Raw genomic sequence first — 27,796 nt, 5'->3', positions numbered from 1 at the left:
GGAATCTGTCGTGAGCAGTGGGGAGCAGCACTAACCTGTTCCCTTTGCATTAGTGCCAATAAAAATGCCGGTGCATGTCCTGGAGGCAAGCCTGTTTGCAGAGCTCCAACAAGACTACCCAGGGCAGTGTAGCTTACAGAGGATCCTTAACTCAGACCGTGAGAGTATCTTGTTTGATGTGCTGCAAAATTAATTCTCATGGTCACCAAGGCAGAGTGATTCTCTCAGACACGCAGAATTTGCCAATCTTTCATTACAGCAACTGTGCCAGTGTAGAAGAGGTGGGGGAATTCACTAAGTGAGTTTTAGCATTTACTAAACAAAAGGATACATTGAACAGAAATGGCAGAGTAACTTTACGGTGTGCTTATCGCTCTCCGTTTGTTGCTTGTGGCAGTATGCCTGACTGCTGGGGTGATACAAGCCCATGTGATATTTTCACTTACCTCTGGGCAGCATTTCTGGGACAAGGAAGCTGTGTACACAGCTATGGGATGTAGTTAATTGCATCTGGAGATATACAATCAACACTCTTGGGCTGTGAGTTGGTTGTGGAGCATCTGGCCAGAGTGGTTTCTGCCAGGCAGAGGGAGCAATTTATGAGAGGTTTTTTACAGCAGCAATGCCTTCTGCCATTGGGATGTCCTCAGAAAAAAGGGAGAGAGGAGAGGTGACAAGTCCATCGCCAGGGTATTATCAAGAACCTTTCCTACTTCCCTCTACGCATGGCAAAAACTTGCTTCTTTTCATTTATTTCACAGCAGAACCCCTCCCTGGGATGTGTGTGTGTGTAACTTGCCCTTGGAAACATTAGGAAAACTCACGTTTTGAGTTTGAGATCCTGTTTCTTAAGGGGTGATCATATGCATCAAATGAGCATCTGTAATCCTATCATTTTCCTGTGATTGCAACAGTGATAACAGTGGATCCATTGCACTGTCTCCATATTCTTTTATCTACATTATTATCTTGCCTGGCTCTGTAGTGCAGACACTTTGCTGGTACAGGCATTTGTCTGTGTCTCTTGTGAACCATTATCCTACTGTCTTTCCTTTCTCCCCACTGCTTGTGATAAGAGTGTCCATTAGGGAAGAAGAAATTACTGCTGTCAAGAAATGGTAGTGCTGGAAATGTTACTACAACCTGTAGGTTTACAAAGATTGTCTGCAGAAATTTATCCTAGCTCTTGAAGAAGCAGAAAAAACCTGCTCCCAGGTCTGCAGATCTCCACAGAAGCCCTAGGCCTGGGTGAGCAGCACCGAGGTTGCCATCGGCCACCACCATTCATCCCCAGAGCTCACCCCGTTCCTCTCCAGTCCCACCAAGAAGGAAGCAAAGCCGCAAGCCCAAGTGCCCATCAGTTGCCTGCCAGAGGATCCTTCCCGAGTCCCAAATCTTAACAGCTGTCTTCTTCACAGTCATGGTGGAAAGCAATAAAGGCATTTACTAAATGATAACTGCTTCGGGGACAGTGGATAGATGTATAAACTGTATTCAGTTCATATATAAGCACTTGTATTGTACACAAACTGCTTGAAGGAAGGAACAGATTCATTCTCTTTACGGTTACACAGTCGGTGATTTTACCATAATGCTATAACATAAAGCTCAGATAACATTCACCACTACACTTTCAATAACATTATCACTATGTACTGGTTAACTGAGGCTCTCAAAGTAAAAATGGCTTGTCCTGATCCTGTTATGAGTCAGTGGGAGGACCAAGAATAGAACACAGGAATAGAAATCCTCTCCCACTGCCACACTTGGAGAACATAACAACTTTATTCCCTTCCCTTTCTGGGCTCCCAGCATTTCCTCAGCAGCACTGACTTCGTTGTGATTCTGATTTACCATTGCTGCAGCACAATCTGGAAGTTGGGAAGAGGAAGAAGTGCAAGATGAAGTTTTTCTTCTCATTACTCAGATATTTTTGTCTGAGATGTATGGGGGTGTGCGCTGATGGATCATGTGGACAGGGATAAGCCTGACGCATGCACTTGCGTGACGGGGAGGGATGGCAGTCCTAGACCTCAGCAGATGAACATGGCCCTGAGGCACAGAGGGTGCAGAGCCCTGGTAGGAGATAAGAGCCCCGGCTCCAGGGCAGCAAACTTCACCCAGCTCGCCTTGGCTGGCTCCATTTGCCACGTGGGGTCATAGAGCAGGACAGGCTGCAAAAATACCCAAAGGCACAAGCGAATCCCATGTACTGCACAGGAGATTGGGTGATGAATGCAAAAGCAAGGGAAGCAGCACTCATTGGCAAGCGTCTCAGAAACACAGGCTTTCAATTCCCTGCAGATCCACTGTCCACATTCCTAAGCTCTCCACGTGCCTATCTTCTACTTTTTAAAAATCCCCTCTGTCATGTTGAATTTACACCACAGACTGACTGATTCAAACAATGTGAAGGGTTGTTACAGCAATCCCAAAGGAAAACCTAACAGCACATCAGAACCCAAGTATTGTCTAAGGCGAACTGTCTCCCTGTGCTACAAATCCTCCCATTAAATCACCCACCACTGACTGGGTGGCACAACCACTACCCTGTGTATCCACGTTTGTACGAGCACAAGATTTCTTCGCTTCTCCACTCGCATCTAGACAGTGGGTCACTGTCTTACTGAGTGTCCTGCAGCAGTGAGTTGACTCTGACCATTCTTTTTAGAAAACATATGGGAAGAGGAGATGTTGTCCTTAAGAGCTACTGTACATCTCTGCTCTGCAAAGGGCCCACATGCAAAGCTAAACGTGACTTCCCCAAAAAGACAGCTAGTGCTGCTTTCCACACAGCAAAATTTGTGACCCACTTCACTTTTCAGTATTAAAAACCAAACCTGATTTAATAACAACTTCTACAGATTTTCAGTTTGGAGAAACCTCACCCATACCTGCGCCCTTAGCCCTGCCCCAGCAGCCATTGCTCTGGGCAGATCTAAAGGTTCATTTGGATTTTCCAGAAAGTTAATTTGCTCCATATGACTGACAGCAGGCGTTTGGTAAACCTGCAAACTATGCGCACAAATCAGATCAACTCTTTTTCTGTTTTCAGTGCAAGGAGTTCACCTTCCACACTGGCTATGAAGTGCTTGTACAGCGGCTGTTGGATGGGAGGAAGATGTGCAAAGATGTGGAGGATTTGCTCAAGCAGAGGTAAGAAAATCAGAGTGAAAAAAAGTGTGAACACCCTCCATTTCCTCTCCTGTTTCGCATTTGGGAAGGAACAGTAGAATGTTTTTGGATTTGGTAGGGATACTAGTTTACATAGAAATGCCTGAGTGATTTGAATTTGAGCCTTTTGGCATGATTTGTGAAGTTAGATAACAAACAGAAATTTCAAAGATTTGAGAAGAGAAGAGAGAGGTGAAAGAATCAGAATTCCAGAGCTCCGTTAAGACTCGGGTAGTTATTGGCCCAGCATTACATGGTAGCACATACATCCCCAACAAGTAGCATTACCAAGTTTCCCCTTTTCCAGGAAGCATTTTTCTCTCTCTTTAAACATGTTGTTGCCACAGGTCCTGTTTCAGTTTCCTGCAACTATCAGAAATGGGACATTTTTCAAATACAGACAAAGTTACATAAGATGCTACCAAAAGCCTTTCCCAGAAACCCAAGACAGCCCACATCGTTCGCTGTCCTTACTAGACTTTGAATAACAATGTTGTAGTTTATCTTCATCCTTTACATGCTTCTTGGGTGCCCCTCAACAACAGCTATGGACAGCTGACGCTTTTGTGGGTGAGAAAATAAATATTACACAGCTGCTCTGACTCCTCTGCCATTCATATTTGTACTTCTGACTTAGGAAAAAATATCTGAAATTTGGTTCTGGTTTTAAGTGGCTGGGTTTCAACAGTTTCACCATGTAGCATGAGGCGCACACACGCTCACGCGTGACGTGTAGAAAAGACCACACAATATGGATTAGATATTCAGCAGGTAATCTTAGAGCAGTTCATCTCAGAACTGTCTCCTTGTGAATATTGCTCTGCCTTCCTCAGTCACAGCCTGCTTTTTCTTCCCGTGCTGTCCCCATAGTTTTCTGGGTTTAGGTTAGTTTACTGAAGGCTGTTTTTCGAACACTGGGACTTTCAAGGGGATGTGAGCTGTCAAACTGAAAGTTGACTATTTCACAGAGTGTGAAGAGTCTCCCATTGAAATCTGAAGCTGCTTGAATTGCTTTTCTTGACCACCAGTGGAAGCATATTTTATTGCCACATGTCACACAGTCCTGAAGTCACATCTGTCTGATGGTAGCTTAGCTTTCACTGTTTAAAATAGCTCCTTTGTGACTCATAACTTACAGAGATCAGAATTACATTGCAGGCTTCAGGCAGGCTCTGCACTGCAGCATGCATCTGCTATATACGCCTGCGTTTCTTCCCAAAACATTTTACAGAGGTTTCTGCAAGTTGCAGGATAAGGTTCTTCCTGGTTTGTGGTGGAGACACAGAGGACTTTACACAAAGAAGAAAAAATACACATACAGTCATTTTGCAGATCCAAAAGCTACAAGAACAAACGTTTCCACGAACTTTTACACACCCCCAAAACATTCCAGTGAGCATGCATACGTGCATGTGCTTGTGTGCGTACACACACATTGGGGCAGGAGGAAAAGGAGAAAAGACAGTGGGCACTGAGTACCAGAAAGAAGGTATTCTTTCCAGTTTATTTCTGGAAGATGTTTGTTTCAGCTTATCCTCATGTCATTCACGGGAATGACCTAGGAGGAGATCAAACCATGGGATGAATCTGTGTTCCTAGAGGCTGCCCATATCGTGGACTTCATGCCAAAATTTCAGCAAGGATTCCTGCAGCAGCTGCCCTCAGTCCTGAAACCAACTGCCCTGGCTACACGAACACTTTATCAGTTTTCCATCCAGGTATTTTGCTCACAAATAACTCTGCCCAGTCCAGAGGACCACCCAAGAGATTGGGGAGTGAGAAAGCAATTGTATTCTAGAACAAAGCCCCAGATTTAAAACACAAAATACGTTCTAGCTCTTGATGGCTGCAGGGAAACCTAGAAGCTGTGTGCAAGAGTACCGGAAAGTGGGAAAGGCAGCACCAAGATGTGAAAAGCAAAGTCTCCAACACAAAAATGTTTCTTGTTATTAAAATCAGAAGAAAAAATAATCAATTCTGCTTCTGCAGCATTATGTGTCTCTGGAGTATATTTCCATTCTGATGAAATTTCATTCATCTAACATGGAAATGAAGTGGTACCTCTGTGTGGCCTATCACCATATTTCGGACCTCATTCTTCTAGGAGGAATTGCAAAGCAGTGACATAGGAACACCCCGCTAAAATGCGGCAATTTCTAGTGCAGGATGACAGCAATTATACTAATGGCACGTGCAGCATTAGGCACACAGACAGAGGCAAAGAACAGCCTCCGCTCTGGGCTGCGGCGACTGTCCGCTGCTGTCCGCCCAGCACTGCTATGCCACCAGCTTGACGGATCTCCTTGGACTGGTGGAAAGTCCCCGGACCAAGCCTGCCTCAGGTCACAGAAGATGGCTGCAAACCAGTGAAATTGCACCAGAGCCACTGGCACAGCTGGCTACAACGCAAGGCGCTTGCAGCCACCAGACGCAGAGGAACAGCCGAAAGGATGGTTGGATATTCCCAGAGACCCACCCTGACAGCTGCCATGTTGCAAAACTGAAAGACCAGCCCTGAGAAAAGCTGCTTGAATTCAGCAAATAGCAATAATAAAGCCCAGCAAGGCTGAGTGGGAAGATGGACATAAGGACAAACCAGGGGGGTTGCATGGCCTCGCACCTGCATCAAAATTCCTTTTTTGAACAACAAATTCGTTTTTCTAAGGTGCCAAGTTTCAGACTCAAAACAGTTTAAAATACTTTGAAACCCTTTTTGAGAACTGGAGTTACCCTGAACAAAATCCCCTCTAACTGTTAGCACCGGGCTATCTGCCCCTTGTTTATCATTGACCATTCAATAGCTTTCAGCAGCTGCTCAAAGGCTGAAAGCTCAGTTCTGCCCCAGTCTCGCACCCAGGAGAAAGGAAATAACTTATTTAGTACAAATACTTTTTTTTTTTTTTTTAAACATAGAATAGACATTTCTTCCAGAGTTGGGGGAAGGGAAAATAGCAAAAAAAAAATTGTATTTCTTTATTAACCACAGAAACAAACACTTTCCTGAGTCACCAGTTACAGTTCCCCATTAGGTGAGACATCACATCATATTGTCCTCTCCATAAAACTGTCACAGCCTCACCTTACAACCAGCATGGCTCCTTCCCCCTCTGCCTCTGCTGCAGCTGTTCAAGCAGCACCTCATGTTTCTAACGGTTAGAGGTTTTCCTGCTACTGGCTCCCATTTATTCAGAACCTCTCTTTAAATGAAAATTTAAATCGAAATCCTTTGGATCCTACTCTTCATTCCCATCCTAGCCTTCATCCTGATCGATCAAGTCAGATGTTATGTTTTAGGTTTCTTTTGCAAAAGAGGCTTTTCATTCTCCTGAGCATCTTCGCTACACTTCTGTATGCACCTTCTTCCAATTGAATCCAACTTTTTGGGGACAAAATTGTACATAGCACTCCATAGTCTAATCAGACCTATGGAGATGGGCATTCATTATCTCTCATTTCTTCTAGAAATAGCTAAGCCAAAATATTGTAGAGGTAACTAACAGCACTAGAATTGAGAAGAGACAGAAATTAAAGAAATAGTGTTTCTCAGGTCTTGTACCTCGGATGCAATTACAAAATTTGCATAAATGTGATTCAGGTACTACTAAGAGAAATTGAATAAACTTTTCTTTTAACAGAGCACAAGCAGAAGAGAGATATGGAAAAGAACTGATTCAAATCGCCCGAAAAGCAGGAGGACAAACAGAAATCAAGTAAGGAATTCTTATATTATTAGTGCAAACAAAAGCATTTTGGAAGCAATATCAGACTCCTCTGTTTTGCTTATGAATAGGGTCATAAGCTGCTTACCTCAGTGCATTACACAGCACTTCACAATGTTCAGGAAGTGTCATCGAATCATAGCCTGGTTTGGATCGGAAGGGACCTTAAAGATCATCTAGTTCCAGCACCCCCTGCCATGGGCAGGGACACCCTCCACTAGACCAGGTTGCCCAAAGCCCCATCCAACCTGGCCTGGAACACTGCCAGGGAGCCAGGGGCAGCCACAGCTTCTCTGGGCGACCTGTGCCAGTGCCTCACCACTCTAACAGTAAAGAATTTCTTCCTAATATCTCATCTAAATCTCCCCTCCTTCAGCTTAAGGCCATTCCCCTTTGTCCTGTCACTCCATGCCCTTGTAAACAGCCCCTCTCCAGCTTTCCAGTAGGCCCCTTTAGGTACAGGAAGGTGCTATAGGGTGTCCCCAGAGACTTGTCTTCCCCAGGGAAGAAACATCCTAGTCTGGGTGTTCCCAGGTGGGGAAACACCATAGTCCTTCAAAGCAGGATTCACAAAAAATCTCTATTTGGGTATTGCCAGAAGGTCTTTACTGAGAAATTGTTAATTTCAGGATTCCTAACAATGTTTAATATTTGCTTCCAAAAGCAAACTAAGTGATGGGGGGGGGGGGGGAAGGAAAGGAAAAGGTCGTGAAATATAATATTTAGGATGGTGGCCTGGCAATTCTGGGAAACTGGGTGGACACTGAGAGCCTGTGACAGACCAGACGCAAAGTGCAAAGACACCAAAAATTAGCTTCTGCAGCAGGAAAAAGGCTTAGCTTAGGAATACAGCCTTTAAACCTCTTTGAAGGGACTTAATTTGAAACAAATCAATGGAACTACTGAAATACAGTAAAATGACATATATTTTTCTCTGTCTCCTCTGCTACTATCTGAGATCACATATGAATTGTGTTGGGAAGGGAAGATAAATGTTGGCATGGAATTTAACTTAATAAACACTGCTGATAAACTGCTGCTATTATTGATGGTAGCAGCAATAATGAGACATTTTGTCATTATTGTAACAAGTAATAATACAGTAATAAGGTGGAAGAGGATGAAGCTTTGGGGTCACAGAAGACAAGTCAGAAAGAGAAGACCTCAATCTAAACACAAAACAGCTCTATTGATCCCTGGGGCCCTCTACCCTCATCCATCCTGTATCTCATTTCTTAATTGCAGTCTCCTTTTTCTGTTGATTTATCACTCACTCTTGATGTGAGCGTGGCTTCCTGTTCATATTTTATTGGAAAACTTGACCTCAAACCCTCGCATTGCACCACCGTGGCATGCAAGTGCCAGGCAATCACCCGGAGCATTTGCTATGGATCCGGTGGTGGCACATCCAGGCTGAGAGGGAAATTGTTGCATGAACCCAAGTGCCCGGTAATGTGGAGAGCACTGAGGCTCACTCCAGAGAATCTGCAAGCCTCTCCTACCCCAGTGCTCCATCCCTCCCTTGCCCCTGAGCAATGAGGTAAGGTATAGCAAGGTTCCTAGCAAAGGCCGCTGGAGATGTCTTCTACCTTCCTGGTGTCTCAATTCACACACCTAGTTGGAGAAAAGGAAGGAGAAGCAAAACAATTTTGAAATTAAAATAGCAGATGAAGGATGGATTGCTTCTTCCCAAACCAAAGGCTAAGATCAGTGTTCCAGGATCAACAAAAGCCTCCACTTAAATTTCTTTACTGGCAATGCAAGGCAGGCAGAGCAAGCGCGTTCAGAGACAGCTTTGGCTGCCCTTCTGTGACTTAGTGGATAATTCATGGGTCTGACTTTTCCTAAGAGATTATAAGAGCTTGATTTAGAGGCAGAGCCAAATCCCAGAGTTGGGATATAGATCCAAGTTCCCCTCAAGTTGGGGGAAGTTTGGACTCGGGCCTAGCTCCACTTTGATCCAGTGATTTTATAGCTTGGCATAGAGAGAAGGCTGAATATACCAACAAAGCATGCTGCAGAGCTGATTTACTATGTTTCCATAAACCCACGCCTGGTCTGGGTAGCGACCAGCTTTGCACTGATATTTTTATCAGAGCAAATGCCTCGCTGTATCTGTTCTGAAGCAGAGAGAGCGCACTCTGCTTTCTGTCATTCAGCATCCTCTGGTTGTTTAAGGAATCACACAGATGGACAGTGAAGGGCATTTGTCCAGAGTAAACGTTTTAAAATTGGAGAAAACTAGGGTCTATTCAGGGCTGGAACAACTCAGGAAAATGAAATATTTGGTTTTAATGCCTTAAATTTTTTGACATGGCATGAAATTTCTGTTTGTTTGTATAACATTGATTGCTGACAACAGTTCTGCTCCCAAGGTCAGTCCTTCAGAGAGACCAGAGGGAGGGAACCTACCTACTACCTATAATAAGAAAAGCTTGAAAGGACTACGCTACAACCGTCCCCATGCATTACTCTAAGTATTTCCTCTTTACAGGACTCCCTATTGTTGACTAGCACACTGAGTCCTAACAGTATTACAAAGCACTTGACAGGCTGAACAGGGCTGTTCACATCTTTGAATGCAGCTTTGGATAGCAGTATTTATCAAATAAAGTCTAATGAAGGCTTTGTGCAGGTATTTGTACCTAAAACTTACATTTGACAATCACCAGGGAAAAAAGTAGCTTCCAAGGGTTTTTTGCAGAGCATTTTACAGAACTTCCTGTGCTATGCTATGCATTGCAAAGGAGCAGGAATTACTAATTTTAGATCACTCACTCATTTTCTTGCTAATGCAAAATTATTATCCTCTAGTCTTAAATTCAGTCATCTTTTAAACATCTCAGATAGTAAGGCTTTCTGCCGCTTCCTCTGGGAAACCTCTCATCACTCCACCAGGTCAAAGCAACGCTCTGTAGCTGCTATGGAAAGCAGAGCAGGAGAGAAGCAGCACAAACCCAGAGTGAGCAGCAGTCCCTGTGCAGGGGCCCATTGGCAAAGCATCCGTGGCAAACCCACACCACAGCCAATGCCAAATCTGCTGCACTGGAGACGGTGGCACGGCTCCATGCGATAGGCAGCCCAGCAGGGCCTCATGGGCTTACGTCCTCCTAGTGCCAGTGTGAACAGCCCTTTCCTACTCCAGAAACACACTCCTGGCAGCTGCCCGGCTTGTGTGATCTCAAACCCTCAGAGGTTAAAAAATGTAGGGGGAAAAAACCCCTTTCTGTTGCTTTCTGTGTTGCAGAGAAGAGGGTCTGCTCAAGGGAGAAATTAGGCAGTGGTGGGGAGGTACTGGCCGGGTGGTTACTCAGCAGAGTCAGGATCAGCACAAAACAAAATGAAGAGAGTAAGCACAATAAGTAAATACAAGCAAGGGGGAGAAGCCTGGAGAAGTTTATGGCACACCGCACCAGGTAGTGACCATCACTGTAGAAAACAGTTGTCTCCCAAGCCTCCCCCATATTGATTCAAAACTACAAGCTTTTACAAAGAAAAGAATAATTTCAAATTTTTTGAGGCTCTTCCCCCCCAAACTTTTACTTCAGCTGGAGCAAAGTGCTGAACTCAGCTAAATGTATAAATAGATTCAACTGCCCATTTTTATTTACTGAAAGACACAGATGAAGAAATAAGTTGCTGGCTCGAAAGACAGTAGGGAAGGCACACTGAAATGTAACAGCAACTCTGGGACCACTCTCTGTTGCTTTGAGAAAAATCTGTGTGACAGCAGCCATCAGGTTTCCACCCTACATGCTGTCCAGTGCTTGTTCCCTCAGCATCGTTACAGCTCCTCTGATGGAGAGCTGACCCCTCAGGGCCCGGCACTGCTCGTGCTTGGCAGAGGTAACTACAAGCCAAGACTCTACTAGGACACTACACTACTGAGTATCAGCAGAAATATAACGTCGTGACCTGGGAAAAGAGGACAGTGTTGTGTCTCTACCTGCAGACTCCTTAGCACCAGAAATGTGAGAAGTCAGTTTGACCTGACAGCTAGTAGGGATAAAGTTTTTAGCACTGCTACTGGAGGTATGACTGGCTTCAGTGAGGTCCTCACGGTTCTTTTTCAAACCGGTATTGGAAACGGCCACGGCGAGCCTACAGCTGTAGAAAAATTTCTAGCAAAACTAAGATCAGAGAAGCAGACGTGCCGCGATGAGGGAGACGTGCTGCAATGACTTTTTATCTTAGTTTTTTTATTTTTTAAAAAAAGCGAAGACGGTTTCTAAAAGAAGCTGGTTACCATGGGCATAGCAAACAAACACTCCAGCTTCTAGCTCAGGAAATAAAAGTTCCCTATATGTGCTGCCTAACAGCCAAAGGACACAATCATTCAATAGTCCAGCCTGATTCAAGCAAATTCAGGCATTCTGGCAGCTTGCCCTTGCCTTGAGCACTGCAGCTGGTAGAAACTACTTCCTATAGGGAAGGGAGATAACCCTCTTCGCAACCTATGACACAGATCCAACTCAGCAGTTGCTATAGGCCTTGGCAAGTTCATTCTAATATACAGAAGGATGCACACGCTTGAATCTAAGTGCAAGACTGCAAGTAGAGTCACACAGGCTTAGACCAAAACCCCTTCAGCCTAATATTTTGTCCTCAACACTAGATCCCAGGGGAGGAGCAGAACAGGGCAAGCATATGAGGATATTTCTCCTAAATAATTTTCTAGCCCTAGCAATTGGTAGTTCAGCGGCTGCCACACCAGCAGTTTTGTATATAATAGCCCCTGATGGAGTTTTTTTGTGTCTTTTTCTTATTCAAAACCCTGAAACATTTTAGCATCCACCGAGTCTTAAGGTAGAGCAATGTACTTCCAGTTAAGTGCAGAAGCGCATTTTTCTTTGTTGATTTTTCAACCCACCTCGCCGCGCTTGCCGGATTAGATCAGACGCACATGACAAAGGCAGATTAGCATCCTTACAGTGGGGTTCCTCAACACACATCTGCACTGGTGAGCTGCAGTCCCACTGCCTGTTCTGGTTCTTACAAACACAACCAGGTCCATAAAACACCAAAACTATGGAAAAGGCTGGCTGCTTCTTTCAAGTTAATCACCCGGATGTGCCAGCACAGTCATGGATGCAGGCTATGCCTGGGAATATGGGTAGCTGGTGAGTCTTAGTGGAAGCCCTGGGAGGAGAATCGGTTTTGGAAGGAAGCATGAGAGAATATCAGTTGCACATGTATCTCTTGAGTGGGTCAGACCTAGGAGAGGACAGGGCAGCCCTTGAGCAGTGGGTGAGGTGTGAGGATTGCAGCAGTCAGGATGGAAGGATGGATGCTGTACAGAAATGGAGCTCTTGAGATCACCTATTAGAAGTCAGGGCTAAAATGAATTTTATAAGTGTCTTCATTCCTACCTTATACTAATTTTAAAGCCCTGTTATCCTACTTTTTTTAATTACAAAAAAATATCATCTGAATCACAATTTCATAGTCTCTAATCATAAAAGAAATTATGAAAAAGATGATTACAAAGCTACAGCCATGTATTCTTGGCAAATGCCAGGTTAGATCAGCATCCAGCGGGGGAGAGGGAACTACACATTCTGAAGTTTAAAGTGCTGTATAGTTTTGCACTCTCCATATTCTGTGTTGCATGCATGGGAGAAGATGCACAGAAACCGGGGATTTTCAGCTGAGTTACAAACTGAGAACAAGTTTGCAAGTGTTTGCTGGTAGCGCACACAGTAATGATGTCTCGACACACTATAGATGATTCTCAGCAGAATTCATGCCTTTAAGAGGAAACACCTTTCAGGTTGCAAGGTGACTGGGAATTTCCATGCAGTAGCTTTGGGCAACTCTTCAGCAGAAGAACATGAAAACAGAATATACTACAGAGCCCAGTTTTCAGATACATCCTCAGCTTCAGCTGAAATAGAGCCTCTGGGAACTCTGCTCTTTTGTCAAATAACTGATGTAAACATGCAGTAGCTGGTTAAATTCTGCCTAGTCTGACAACAGCTATTTTTGTCATTTGCTCTGCTTGTCTCTTCTTGTGTATATATCCTAGGTTTTTTCCTTCCCTCTTTTCCAATACCATCTCCTTCAGATCTTGGGAAAAGGTAGTTCCTTCAAGCCCGTGTCTGTTCTACCCTTCTCTGCGATGCCTGAAATAGAATATTTCAGTGAGCGTGAGGTGAGGGCATCTGTAATGAAATGCCAGTTGCTGCTTCCTGTATATAAATATAGTGCATCTGTCACTTAATATATAGAATCCTCTGTATTATTCACACAAAGCAGGCATTTTTGAACTGAAGCTAAAAGTCATTTTGGAAGGTCACATCCTTCCATGGTTAGTTATTCTCCACTCAAATGTTCTGAACCTGCACAGAGTTTCTACAGGTGTATTTTGAATTTTCAGGACCCTGTGAAAATGGACCCATAGTCCGAAAGACCTGAGCCTTTGCTCAGTTCTTGTTAAATCCAATCTAGATAAACTCTCTGGTAATGAGGATAGGCACTTTTGAGCTGTGCTGCCTTCTTTCCAGGAGATATGAGGAAATTTATTTTTATGTTAAAGTTACAAAAGCTGTTTTGATTGTTTTATCCTTTGATTTGAATGACATAAGTCATTCTGGAGTCACAAGGGGTCTAATTTGTAGTCTATGGGCACAGATTTACAGGGAAGAGAAGGTACATGGAGATGCCATCCTGTTTGCTCCCCTGTCCCAGCAAAGGTGATGTGTCCGTGCTTCTAGTAACCGGCCCTGGGAGTGCTGATACAGCCTACTTCCCATTCAGTTTGGGGCTGTTTCCTCTTCTGACACATATCTGAAAATATCCAAGCACCAGAAGCATGTACACAGACATGCCACAGCACCAGAAGAACCCTCCACATTTGTCACTACTTTTATGAAAGATATGCTACACCCAACCTAACCCTAAGCCCAGCCTGCCGCACAGTGCAGCCTCCCATAATAGCCGATATGACTGCTCATGCTAGCTAGTGCCTTGCTATCACAAATTTATAGACAGACAGAAACATGGACTCCCCTGGTCAGAGAAAAGGTGCTGGTCATGCCTTTTCTCCACCACAGCTGGCTTCGACATCACACCACAGCTAGTACTTGTACAGAAATCTTTCTGGTTGCACCAAGTGCTTTTACCTTTCTGTTCATAGCTCCTCTGAGAACAAAAAGAAAACATCCCGTCAAAATGAATTCTTTGATGTTTTCACCGCATCCCCAACTAAGTAATGGTAGACATGATCCTCATGTGAAACGCTCTGCTACGTGCATGGCCTAGGACTTGGCAGTGACTTAGTTACCGCCCTGTTAAATGGGCACACCACCTCCCCCTTCTTTTCTTTTCTTCTTTGCAATGCAGACAGTGTCCCAGCTGCAAATGCTTCCAAACTTGTTTCCCCCACACTTTGCTACCACCACTGGGCTGCACAGAAAGAAATGTTGGTAAAACCACACTGGGTCTTCCCTGTGTGGCAGGAGCAAAGACAGATGTTGACCATGGCCTCAGAGGAGGCTGGCAACAGGTTGGTTTCACGACCACGTTGTCAGGATCTAAGTTACTGGAGGCAAAGGGTGAATAGAACTGCTGGAAAGTGGTTTGTACAGCTCATCTGGCAGGGAATTATCTCAATTTCTGAAAGAATATTTAAAAAAATTACAATAAGAACAGAACATTGTAGATCATATTGATGTTAAAATGGAAACCTACCGCCAAGTAAGGTGGGGTTATTTCACACTTCTGTTTGCCAAGCAAAGGTAGAAAAGAAAGAAAATTAAAAAAGAGCTGTGGTTTTCCGGTTAGAGGAGCCAGTTTTACCTTCCTGTGTACAAGATGTAAAGGGACTCTCTGAATTACTCAGTTAAACCAGTTTCTAATTGACTGAAAAGGCAAAGTACTGAAAAAAAAAATGCCCAAGCCATCAAGCCTACAGTTGCAAAAAAAGATTGTGGTGTAACAGTGGATGTAGCGAGTATAACTGTGACCTAAGCATTGCCACTGATAGAGCTCTGCTAATTATATCTCTGGTGCCATAAATTCAGCTTTTGATGACTGTGAAGCAGAAGGTACCAGAGCCCTATCTACAGTACATTTGCTGGTGGTCCTCATGTCAGGTAGGACTGCCCAGTGCAGCCTGCTCTCCAGCAACAGCCCAGTTCTCTAGCAAAAACAAGGTCCAAAAATGAAGAGACAGAGAGCAAACACAGAGAGCAGCTGGGACAAGTTCACTCTGAAATGCTGTCATCCCACACTGTTCCAATCGGGTCCTCCTCCTGAACCAACTATACGATAATTTTGCACAGTGAGTAAAATGGATTAACGGTAAGATGCAGTGGTTCCCCACTACTCCTCATTACCTGTATGGCAATGGTGGGTGAGTGCCAAACAAGGCACCTCTGCTCAAATACAGAATGCATTTTCTGCCTTGAAAGCAGCGGACAGGTTCTGCTGGGAGAAAAATCAAACCAAGCTCTCAAACCATGCATTCTGTAAATGTTTATCCTGTCAGGAAAGAGCTGCAGGCACTAGTGGTCAGTGCCCTAGAGAGCCAGGGTGGCTGTTCCAGCTTTGGTGTGCTGGGTAAATTTGGATAAATTCACTTTGGAAAGTATTTTGCCATCTACAGAGCAAGAATGCTAAAACAATGGGTGAGCTTTACTGTAATGAGCTTCTCCCCTTGGTTCCCCTGCTCCTCTAAAAGCTCTGCTATTCTCCTTCTCCCCCTCCACTTCAAAAAGCAAACACTGAAACGTGCATATTTTACAAGAGCAGCTCAATTCCGCTGTACTCGAGTAGCAGGAGACTACAGCAAATGAAGGCAGCAGTTAGGGTTGGTATTCCAGAAAACAGTAAGAATATTTTAGCCACTAGATGGCAAAAATCACCAGAAGTTGCTGCAGAGCTTCTGTTGCACAGGCTCTATCTGGTCCCCATTATTCCGAATTCAAAGTCAATCCTGTTTCCACCAGAAATACATTTTGACAAATCCAATCTTTACACGTCCAAGAGGGAGTCGTTTAACAAACACGCACAGTAAATTTGCGTCCAACCCTATTTTCAACGAGACATCTGCAGGAGGCTCCATGCAGGGATGCCCAAAGGGAAGGCTGGTGCTCTGTCTTTAGCTGGAGCACTGTAACAGTCTTCCAGCATTTACACGGAAATGTCAGAAATGAGCAATTAAAAAAAAGAAAAAAGAAAAGAGGCAAATCACAAGTTTTCAGTTTTGCCTGAATTATTTTCAACCCAGGTTTTCTAATTTGGCCACAGAAAAAGCAAACAAAAAATCAATTACTACCACAATGCCAAGCAGCATAATATACTGAGAGGATAAAATACTCTTTTAAAGTGTCCATGAGAGTGAGACATCCTCGCTTTGGATGCTTCAGAATAAAGCCCTTATCAATCCTATTAGAAAGTCTAACCCACCCAGAACTAAGCAATAGGTACAGTACATACAAACCAGCACAGACAAAATTAAAACTCACTTGTATGTCTGCTACATTAGTTGCTTCCATTAAATCCCCCAAAGCACTGAAATGATATCATTCACCGATATAATCAGAGCATCTAGCAGCAATGAGGAGCTAATCTATAGCACTGCTGCTGCAGCCAGCACATCCCCGCAGCCCAGAAGTCATAAAGGAATACCTGATGGATCCACGGGCCAAAATTTGATTTATTTCTTCTCTCCCACACATAATTTGGCACAATGGCATATTTGCTACTCCCTTAAGCCCCATAAGGATGAGGGATCCGATACACAGATTTTAGAAAATTATTATAAAAATAAGGAAGGAAATGGCTTAAGTCTCTTTCAATGTACTTATGGACCGTGGCCTTGCCCCAGTTGGCAGCTAGGGAACTGGCTAGACAAATCTTTCATACAAGGAGCAAAAGGCCAGAGCTTTCTGAAGAGGCCATTAGAGACCATGCAGGGGGCAAATGAGTCTCTCTGCAGCTCATAGCCAGGTGCATTATTATACCAGAAGACACACTAGTCCTTACAGAGAGCCAGTAAAAAAAAAAGAGAAAAGCTTCATGTATGGCTTATGATTATGAAATAGTCTGGTAGCTCAGATGCCTGGAAACCAAAAAAAAAGCAGCAAATTGTTTTTGTCCTTTATATATACTGAGAAAGCACTATTTTTCAGTATCCACTACAGCAATTTTGCCAGTCTTTGCATAACCTGAGCAAATGAACAAATCAACAGCAAATGAAAAAAATTGATGGGAACAATAGATTAACACAGTGCGCGAACAGTATGTGCAGTTTGCAAGTGTCCCCTACTTTTTAAATTCCTGTATTTACCTATTTCAGGCATGAAGTTGTTAGCACATTCCCCGCCTCCTATTGGAAAATCCACACTAAAAAAGCAAATTTTATTTGTTGTATACATTTAATTTTTCAAAATAATCCTTTACAGCTTTTAGGTGAGAAAAAGCTATCTCTGCTGCTGATACTCAACGTGTCTTTTAATTTCAAGCTTTTAATTACCTTAGCTGGAAAGAATACTGTTTTTTTCTTTTGTGTTGTGAAAATGTAGCGTCCACCAAAATTTCACCCCAGACTCATTTTTTGCAAAATGAGCCTTCAACATGTTTAAGTATTATTAGGACAGTACTAAAAAATACTCAGTCTAGTATGTTTTCCCTGACTTATCTCAGGAGATTCACCACAACAAACCTAGTTGAAAGCTGAAAGAATCAAACAGCTCACTACTCATCTGTTCTGGCTGAAAGTCTTTTCCTGATATTTCTACAAATTCAGATTTTGAAGTGGATTGCAAGGCACTTATCGCTGAGGGCAGGCCCAGCCTTTCCCCTCGCCTGGGCATTTTTCTTATGCCTGGCAAGGCAGCCTTGCTACTGGGAGAGCAAGCTTTGATTAGGAAACAGATGTCCAGCCTAAATTAACACAGGGCAATTAGGATCCTTCATCTGTCTCTTAAGACTCCTGAGATGACCCAAGAGATACAGGATTTCCCTACCCATCTGCAGTTGCACATGCCTGGGAAGTGATACGCATCCTTTTCTGGGCTCTCCGAGTAGCCAGGCTTCAGCCAGGGAGACTTTAGGTTCTCCATTAACAGGTTTTTCCCCTGGGCTCCCCCCTGGGGTGGACCAGGGCTCCATGGAGATCAAAGAACTGCTTCCTTCAGGGAACAACACACTCTAGACCTTGAAGAGATTATTTCCAAATCTGAAAAACCCCAAAATTGTACCACAGCCCTGGCTTATATGTATACAAATGCCCTGCCAGCCTGCAAACTGGGAGCTAAAGCAAATTAGTAAGTTAAAATGCCTCTTACAGACCATGCTCTTTTCTCTCCCATCACTTCTATGCTGGTATCTCTGCTGCTTTCTCAAGCAGCTTGCCAAAATCTGGACAAAAAAAAAATGGCTTGTCAAAACCCAGCAATCTGTCGTTACCCTTTCATGCCCTTCTGCAGCTCTACATTGCAGGACCACTTAGTTGTGTAGGTCCATCCAGATAAACAGCATAACACCTCTTTTTGCTCATCTCCATGCTGTACTTCACAGCCCAGCACCAAGGCCTGATTTCACAGCATGTTTTATTCATGCTGTGCTTCTGGTGTGTCAGAAAACCCCTGGGAGCATCAGGGTTTCAAAGCCTTCATAGGCTCTCTGTACTGAGTCTTTTAAAGGAGAGCGAGCTGTACCGCATGGGGGTGCTCGGAAAGCACAGTACGGAGGATGCTGCATAGCAGAGCTGCTCTAGCTTCAAGGGTGACTGAGGAGGAAAAATTTGCTAGTGCTGCGTTCAACATAGAGGGTGGAGCTGCTTTTGCTCTACCCTTCAGACTAGTGCTCTAAAACCCAAAACCCTTTGATCATCTTTATTTCACTCAGTTGACTTGTAACCATTGGCAAGGTGCAAGAACAGAGAAACGTCTGTTAACATTCACAGGCACAAATAAAGTGGGATTAAAAAAGAGGGTGCACATAAGGAGTAGTGCAATTCTTTGCTTCATGGAGCATTTTATTGCATTTCCTGATGGTAACGGGTTGATGCTATTGTGCTTGTTAGCAAGGTCAACTTCTATTAAAAGACTATTAAAGAGTTTTATCTCTATGTGGATCTTTGAGATTCTGAGAGAAAGTTTTTCTCTAGATTCACGACCCATCCTTAGAAGCCTATACTAATAAAGTGCACTTGTTTCTGCCTCACAGCACACTGAAGGCAGCATTTGAGAGGCTCAAGCAACGTAAGTATTTACATCTTCCTTTCTGACCTGGGTAAGACAGGCACACAATGTTTCATCCTCTTCACCCCTCTATTTCCAACTTTTCTATCCCAGCCTGTAGTTTGGAGAGCGGAGGAAAAGGACACTCACTGGGAGTCCTCCAAGGCTGGGCACTCAATCCACTCTCTGGTGGCAAAGAAAACGGCTTGTTCCTCAAGTTAGTTCTATTTGGATCAAGTCACAAAATGTCAGCTCTGCTCCGTCTTCTACAAACCCTTGACATCAAAACAGCATGCTTTCTAAATGTGCCCAAGGCTGAATGAAAACCTTTCACACGTAGAAAATGCAACACCATCATAGCCAATAGGACAGCGTACCTGCCTATGGGCACCTGCTGTTTAGATAAAAACACCCTTTTGAAAAGCAGATACTGAATTAAGGTATTTTTAGAGCCTGGGTGGGTCAGCTCAACATTTCTGGAAAACATGGGGTTCCATTTCAGAGGCACCAAAGCTGACAAATGCAGAGAAGTTACCAGCCACTTCAAATGGCATCAGCCAGGTGCTCTGAAATTCAATCCATCTTTGCTGACCCTTGGAATTCTCAGCTTGCAACCTCGTCTAATGACATTTGTGCAAGGCTGGGCGCAACTGGCAAGCAGCTCCCAAGAGCAATGACAATCCAGCAGCATAGCAGAGGGAAAGCAGATGCAGGTGGTGACAATGGAGGTCAGAGCTCCTTCCCTCCCTCTGCACTGCAACATCTGACCTCCAGCCCCAGAAGGAAGAGGGGTGGCTGGAGTAAATGGAGCCCTGAAGAAATGTAGCTGGCTCTGCACTTGCAAGGCTGCTCTGAGCGCTCCAATTCTGCAGCGAGGAGTCTTGCCCATGCAATTTGCAGGCGCTGTGAGAGGACCTGCAATAAGCCCTATTCAGGTTGTGCGAACCCTCAGCAATGTCAGTGCATGCAGCAACATAGAGAGGCCTTTTCTGAGGCTGCCCTGTTCATGCCAAGTCATACAGCAGCCACATCCCAGAAACATCTCCTGAAAAATGTGACTTGATATTTAAAGACCTTTCCCCACTGACTATATGAATTCTGATTTGCTTTAGAAATCGAAAGTGTTGGAAACTCTCATATCCAGCTGGCAGTAATGCTGAAGGATGAACTGAAAGGAATAGAGGAGTTCCGAGAAAGACAGAAGGAGCAAAGAAAAAAGGTGAGGAACTAGTGAAGTGTTGAAACAGATTGGGTCAATGGTCCAAGCTGATGACCTGTCTGCAGCCACAGGCTGTGAATGCAGCAAAAGATGATAAAACATGCCCAGTGTGCCCTGTTCACTCCATATACTAGGCTGTGGGAGAAAACCTCTTTCTGATCCCAGAATAAAGCAGTGCTCTGAACTCGGGAGACAGAGGCTTTAGTTACTTTTACTCTCTCCAGTGTAACTGCAGATACTATTATTATTCCTCTAAGAATGTAATCCTTCCTTTTCTCTTTTTTATACCCTTGCTAACTGGGTTTCTTTGGTATGATCCTGCATGATCTCTAACATACACTAAAATAAAGGGATAATGCAAACATTTAAAAACATAAAAGCAAATGAATATCGTGCTGAATGCAACACCAATATATGCTGAATGACAAATACATGGAATAAATAGCATCTAGTTGATGTTGTATAATAAAAATTTGAGTATATTTAAGGCCACTTCATCCCCTATGGACTTATCAAGCTCCAAGTCCCTTGAAAAAGTTGCTCTCAGTAGACAACAGTGGTCACTTATAACTTTTCTGGTTCCGTGGGGTTGAAGATGAAGACGGGACTGTCACTTAACACTGAAAGCACTGATTGACAGAGGAGTAAAATAAAATATCCAGATCTTTGCTGATTTTAAACAAATGAAAATGTGTATGTCCAGTATCCAATGCCACAAAAATCTTGTGCCTACAACCCTGACACGTAGGAACTCGGTACAGTAGAGAACTCCAAGTATGAGAGTGGGTAAAACCAGTGCTGCTACTGAGATTTGAGGTCCACAGTGATCTGATGAAGCAAATAAGGCATATAAAGACAGACAGTGTGCACCCAGTTCATCAGCACTTGTATCCCTCTCACCACTTTGCCACTAGGATTTGCAAAGAGAGAGGCGCTCTCTCCTGTTGAAAATAATAAGCCTATAACTCAACTGGAAACAGTTAGAGGGGCCTGGGGAAGAAAAAAAAAAAAAAAAAAGGTAAAACTGCTTTGGAGTCTTAGGCAAGCTTTTTTCTCCGTCCAGCTGTAAGGAAGTCAACATTAGACATGCTAGATGGTGTCAGCATTTTTGGTAAATTCCCAAAATGCTGTGATCTGTGTTTCACTGTAGCTGCTCTCAGGACTGTGCTATTTAGCCCAGTGTGAAGCAAGTCTCTGGGTAACCACGGAGAGAGTTTTGCTTGAGCAGAATAGAAAGGACCAGAAGTCCCACTGAAGAAACCCATACCCTGCCAAGTAACAGCATATCTCACTGTCACATAAGGCCGAGCATATCACAACTAAAGCCATAAAAGAGAATTCAGCAGTCCTTCCAATGCTGACCAGATGATGATATGGAAATCAAATCACATTGAGCATAAATTTGCCAGAAGCAATGGAATATAAATTACACAGGAACTGTCCATTTTAAACACAAACAACTACCCTTGCTCACATGGGTGAGACAGTGGTTTGGTCTGCAAAGATGTGGGATCATGCTCTTGAACCAGCAAAGGAACTCTGCTGGCAGAGCTGATGGGCACTGTGACTGGGTGTTATGCTATTTAATCTCCTTAAGGAGGAAAAAAAAAAAAAAAGGAGGAAGAAAATTAAGATCTGTATCCTCTCTGCTATTATTGGAAACCACTGAAGCAGAATTATCTTGGATTATTTTTTTAGCTGGCATTTTGATGCTCTGTGTCACTTAGAAACCTGTCATTTATAAAAGCAGAGTGAAGTCATTTTCCCCACAGGCATGTGGCTCATACAAAGGCTCTCACAATGGCTTGCCTCATCCTGTCCCTAAAAAAAGGGGTGTGTGGGGTGTGTGTGTGAAGTCCAAAGCAAGAAACGCTTACTTCTGTGTGTTTCTTACAGTACGAGTCTGCAATGGAGCGCATGCAAAAGAGCAAGTTGTCTCATTATAAGAAAACAATGGAGGTAAGCAAGGGGGTTTTGTGCAGGTTTTTTGATGCAAACTGGCTCCAGGTTGAGACAGGGTGAAATCTGTATTACATGTACCTATATTTAAAGAAAAGTGAAGAATGCGTGAGTGTATAAGAGTGCAAGAGCATGTGTGTGAGAGATTCCTCCTACGAGGAGGAAGCTAATCTTAGGAGGAAGCTAATCGTCCCTGCCACAGTCACTGAAGAGTCTCCAAAACAAATACTCAGAAAATTAATGTGGATGAACAATGCCCCAGGTCAAACAGAATTTCATTCTTTCTAGGCAAAGATACTTCCAGGAGCAAATGTAATTTTTCACTCTGTGTAAATACAATTTTAAAAACGGTGAAGGAATCTTGTAAACAGGAGGAAACCTCTCCAACTGGAAAGCTTGCAGGTACAGTACCTGCAGGCAGCTGGCTTTGGTTTCCAATGGGCAATTCCCTCTAAAGAAAAGTAGTTGCAGACCCATCACTGCTACAGCTGGAACTGTACCAGCAATTTTTATTTAAACATGGTGGTTCTAAATGAATCTCTAAGGGTAGTCTTTTGGTGCAAATAAGGATTTCTTTTGCTTCTGAGGACTACACTGAGACTGTTACCTATGCAGTGCTGGCTCTGCCTCAGCTTTGAGCAAGGGGTAAGACAACATTGTGACTGCAGCCACCTGATGCTTCAAGTCGCGCTGTGGAAATGACAACCCATCCCCACTGGCACCCTGGGAATGTGGGCTCCTAATTTTGTCTCTAGACCGTAGCTTGGAGAGATGCCTGATGCATTGATGGTGCTAGCGCTGCCTGTGTGTTTGTGACCACCCCTGCGGGGACCTGGCTGCAACTGTACAAAGCAAACAATTTCAGAGTTGCAAGAAGAGGGCCCGATTTATGCTGCCAGCCCCTACCCCAATTTTGGCACCCATTTGCTCCCCCAGGCTGCAAAAGAGACAATGCCTAGAACATCGAGCTGCAGATCATCCAGCTCTGTTCCCTAACCCAAACCCTCACATTTGATTTCATTTCAATACAGTCAAAGAAGACCTACGAACAGAAATGCAAGGAGGCGGATGAGGCTGAGCTGTCCTTTGAGCGGACAAGTGCTTCAGGCAACCAGAAGCAAACAGAAAAGGTACCTTAGATGACAGTGCTATTTAGAGCTAAAACCGTGTTTTTTTCTTGTTCAAGGTACAAGAGAATACAGTTGAACAACCCATTCTGCGGGATGCCAGGGACTGCTTTCCCTTCTAATTAACCCCTTAGAATCAAAATTAAAACAAAGTACCTTCCCAAGGAGGTCTTCCTTCACAGCCTCCATTGGTAACCCTGATCTTGTTCTGCGATAGGCCAAGGGTTTTTAAAAAGGCTGGGAGTCATCTAATTAATTTATCCCAGGCTATGATCTAACTGCTATATGAATCCTGAAGGGAAACCGAATGAGATTTTTCTCCAAAATTATTCATTTAAAAAAAAAAAAAAAAAGACACAAGTCAGAAGTATGTCATGCAGTTAGTTTTGCCTTTTGGTCACTTACATTTAGTAGGCATAGTACCTTACATTAAAATGCATATTTTTCCTCATCATTAGTTTAATTTCAACTAAATTTACAAACTCAAAAATAAATCATTGGAAATTAAGGCACTGCAGTCCTTCATTGCATCGTCTTGATACTTGTAGCTGACAATTCACTAACTTTTAATGGGAACATTTTACAGCAGAACAGATGGAGAAAACAAAATAAACGAACTCCCTTTGGCTCGATAAAAATCAGTGCAGTGTAAGCAAAAAGGATCAAAAATCATCTCAAGGAGCAGGGGGATGGCGACTCTAAAAACAGCATCAGAACTTTACATTTTATTTCCAGCATTTGCTAATCTTTCATGAGCCAAACCCTCCAGCTTAGCTGTAAACAGGGGATGAAATCCTGGCCCTACCGAAATTACGCCAGAACCCTTAGCAACTTCAATGGCATCAGAATCTGACCCAGCCCCTTTCACGCAGAAGGATCCTGGGGTGCTTCATTGCCATTGCTTCCACACACACAGCAGCACATTTGAAACGCGCACAGGCGTCTCACAAGAAACATGTCAGCTGTTTAATTCTGCGCAACACTCACAAACAGTTTGGGCCAGGTAGCAAATAAGAATGAAGCTTATGTTCCCAGCTTACTACACATTTTCCAACCAGCTGTGATGAGGAATACGGTCATAAGAACCCCTACCTGAGCCTTGTCTTGAAGGGCAGAATAGAAGAATGTGTTACACTGATGTCTAGAGCTGTGCATTAATGTACTGTCATCACCATCTGTGCAGAAAGACCTGGGAGAGCAGACCTGTCAATAATAGCTGTATTTTCGTTTGTTAAAAGCTGCAGATTTTTAAAAAGAGAAGTTGTACTTAGAGTGAATTTTGCTTTTAGGCTTCTGTGTTGTTATGGGAAATAATCTGGCATTTGCAAAGTATTTTAAAGGCTATGTATTACATGAGGAGCTTGGAAGATGAACAATTTTAACTGCCATTTATTACTGCTTATAGATATCTATTAGAAAAGCACATCAAACACTTGGGAAAAAACGGCAGACAAGCTTCAGGCCGGATCATGCTAGCACTGAGCTTCTACGGCAGGGATGCCTGAATTTATTTTGAATTAAATTGCCAGATTTCCCTTGAAATCAGTGGACCTATGCCTGCAGTGCTGAAATTCTGGTCCCTTCTTCTCCATAGCACACACGTTCAACTGAACCATGCATAAAGGTGGGACAGCCAAGAAGTGTTTGCAAGTTTGAGCCTTTCCCCTAGAAGGGGAAAGGGAGCAGGCAGCAAAAAAAACTATGGCAGAAGCAAAAGATATGATCAGAAATTAATTTGGGGTGTTTCTTTTCCTGTTTCAGAGTCAGAACAAAGCCAAGCAATGCAGAGATGCCGCAAATGAAGCAGGTGATGCTCTATTTGCAACTGAACTAAGATTTTTCTCAGCAAACATCTACCAGCACACTGATTTTGATAGAGTATCATCCAAATCACCCAGGCTGGCTCTGTTTGAAGTCAGGTTTCCCAAAGTCGCCTACCCAAAAATTAATGAAGAAGCTTCTAAAGAACGTCATTTACATTTACTTTTCTTTGTGGAAATGCAAGTCTCCTGCTTTCATTAAAGAATTTATAGAAGACCTCCTTCAGGGACTTCACCCAGGAAAGAAAAGCTCTTCTTGAAGCAACTTTGAAAGCCCAAAAGAATGGCACTCACATTGCCCCTAGCCAGCCTTAACCAGATACACTGACCCCAGGTTCTGGGGGTACATGAGCACGGTAGCATTCTCCAGCCAGAAACACAGTACATGTCCAGAAGGACAGGCCAGAAGACACCTGAGCTGGTTCATGAGTTCAGACTTGTTCCTCGCTGCTCACGTAAAAGTTGACACTAAATTCCATGGCTTACCTGGCTGTAAAGAGCCTAAGGATGCTCAGTGCCCATGAGCATGGTCCAGGCTCTTCCTCTCCGATTTGCATTATCCCTACTGTAAGATTTATAGGTGATCTGCAAACCATGCAGAGAGAATCGTTGCTCTAGTATAAAATTGCAAAGAAAAAAACCCCAAATACCTTTGCGGCCCACCAGTTTCAAGCTCACATATTCTTGTAATACTCTAGCAAACCACAGGCCTAAAGTGTAAGAACCACGCAGCAAAGTCCTAATAGGAGGAAAAAGACAAAGACTGGATCATTTTTTTCCTAACTGTTGGGTTTCTATTATGTGTGTCTGTGTTTACAGAGAACGTGTACAAACAGAACATTGAGCAGCTGGATAAGGTCAGGACAGAGTGGGAAAAGGAACATATCAAAACCTGCGAGGTAAACATTGACTTTTGCAGCAATATATTTGTGCGCTCTTTATTTTATCCTACTTGCAGATATCAGTCTAAAACCTGAGATATTATCCTAAGGGTTTTGCTGTTTGCTTTATGCGGAGTCTCAGTAGATGTCTTTGCAAAAATACTGCAAAAACTAGAGTTGATTTAGACATAGCTGCCAGCTGTCTCACTTGCTTACACTCTTGTTCAGCATACGTCTGTAAATGTAAAGGAGGGGAATAAGTGCAGAGGTGCGAGAAGTGGAGCAATATATGAACTGTTACCATCTATTTGCAAGCATTTGTTGCCAGTTTTCACCTACAGCTTAACATAAGAATACACTAGCTTTAGGGATGATCTTCTATCACAGCCAAGATAAGATTGTTTCTCAAATAATTGCTTTGTGACAAAATGTAATTTCAGTAGAAAATGAAGAGAAATGTAGACGTGAAAATTCATTTTCAGTTTAAAAAATGAATTTCAATATTGAACCAAGAAGAATTCAATTAATCCATTAAAAATGAACAAACAGAAGATTCCCTTTAGATTATGTTTTGCAGGAGGCTTCCAGAATGGCTTCTTGTTCTAATGCAGGAGAGGTTTTTGTGTTTGGTGGGGTTTTTGGTTTTGGGGTTTTTTTTTGGTTTTGTTTTGGTTTGTTTTTTTTTAATCTCACAAGTTCAATGGAGATTAAAACTAAAATTTTCTGGCTAAGCTAAAAAAGGTGGTGATGGAAAAGTCTCTACTTCCATTATGCTGAGGATGGACAAGGAGATTTGCACTTGGTTAGTAAGTTTTGCACAACAATTTACAGGAACTGGTTGACATCCAAATCAGCCACACATTTGGTCATATTAATCCTTCAAATACATTTGCCCATCTGCTAAAGTATGATTTTGCTGTTTACTTGTTGCAGGCATTACTTCCACATAAAATAAAATGCCAGGAGCATAACTTTCCAGTTCTCTGCTTCCTCTTAAGTATTCCCTATCTGGGAGGATTGGAAAGCCCCATGGCTAGCACAGCAGACTTTCCATAGAAATTGTGACTTAATTTTCCCAAGATGCACATTTTTCCCCTTCTTAAAAAGCCAGCAAACAAGTGAAACATTCCGCAACCTAAAACACTTCATTTCTCCCACACGGCTAAAATGTGAATAGCCCATAGACCTTGTGGCCTGCCTACTGCTTAATTCAACCAACCATTCATAAAGGAAGGGCATCTTTAACACCTTCTTTTAAAAGTGCTCGTAGATAGAAGAACTGAGGCATTTTTAAAGGCATTTAAAACTAGTAATTAGTACAAAAGCAGCTTAAGATCCCAAACTTCTGGCTGCACAGCAGGGAATCTGGAAGTGCTGAGGTCACTTAGGTCTCTAGCTGAGCGCTGGACATCCATAGCCCAAAAATCTTGGCTAGCACGTGGCAGCATTGGGACAACCTTCGTCATGAAGGCTGTGTCATATTCCTTGGCATGAGATGCCCAGGTTCACTAGCAGTCTGTCGCACAAGCTGAGGGGGCACGAGGGATGTGTCCGACACAACGCCCAGCTGTACTTTGCAAAGGGCTTGACAAGTCCAGAGTCACTACATGTCCCTCTGATGAGCCGCATTTCCCAACAGGACACCATTTACCTGGAAAGCTCCCAGTCGGCTCCTGTGCTATTTCAGCAGCCCCAGAGGCGCTAGGCTG

At 43.4% G+C, this 27,796-nt stretch overlaps 1 protein-coding gene across 1 annotated transcript in view; it reads left to right on the top strand.

Annotated features, from left to right (window-relative positions):
• PSTPIP1 (proline-serine-threonine phosphatase interacting protein 1) overlaps window positions 1–27,796 on the top strand; it is a 60,222-nt gene that overhangs the window by 19,895 nt on the left and 12,531 nt on the right. The window contains exons 3-10 of the mRNA XM_054836956.1: window positions 3,056–3,156; window positions 6,810–6,884; window positions 19,068–19,102; window positions 20,194–20,300; window positions 22,197–22,259; window positions 23,291–23,389; window positions 25,148–25,193; window positions 26,026–26,105. Of these exons, the coding sequence (XP_054692931.1) occupies window positions 3,056–3,156; window positions 6,810–6,884; window positions 19,068–19,102; window positions 20,194–20,300; window positions 22,197–22,259; window positions 23,291–23,389; window positions 25,148–25,193; window positions 26,026–26,105 (606 nt within the window). The remainder of the gene's footprint in view (window positions 1–3,055; window positions 3,157–6,809; window positions 6,885–19,067; window positions 19,103–20,193; window positions 20,301–22,196; window positions 22,260–23,290; window positions 23,390–25,147; window positions 25,194–26,025; window positions 26,106–27,796) is intronic.

The sequence above is a fragment of the Grus americana genome, chromosome 10, assembly GCF_028858705.1.
Source record: "Grus americana isolate bGruAme1 chromosome 10, bGruAme1.mat, whole genome shotgun sequence".
In the NCBI taxonomy this organism is placed as follows: domain Eukaryota; kingdom Metazoa; phylum Chordata; class Aves; order Gruiformes; family Gruidae; genus Grus; species Grus americana.
The sequence above is the reverse complement of the archived record's forward strand: the minus strand, read 5'-3'. Positions and strand labels throughout refer to the sequence as shown.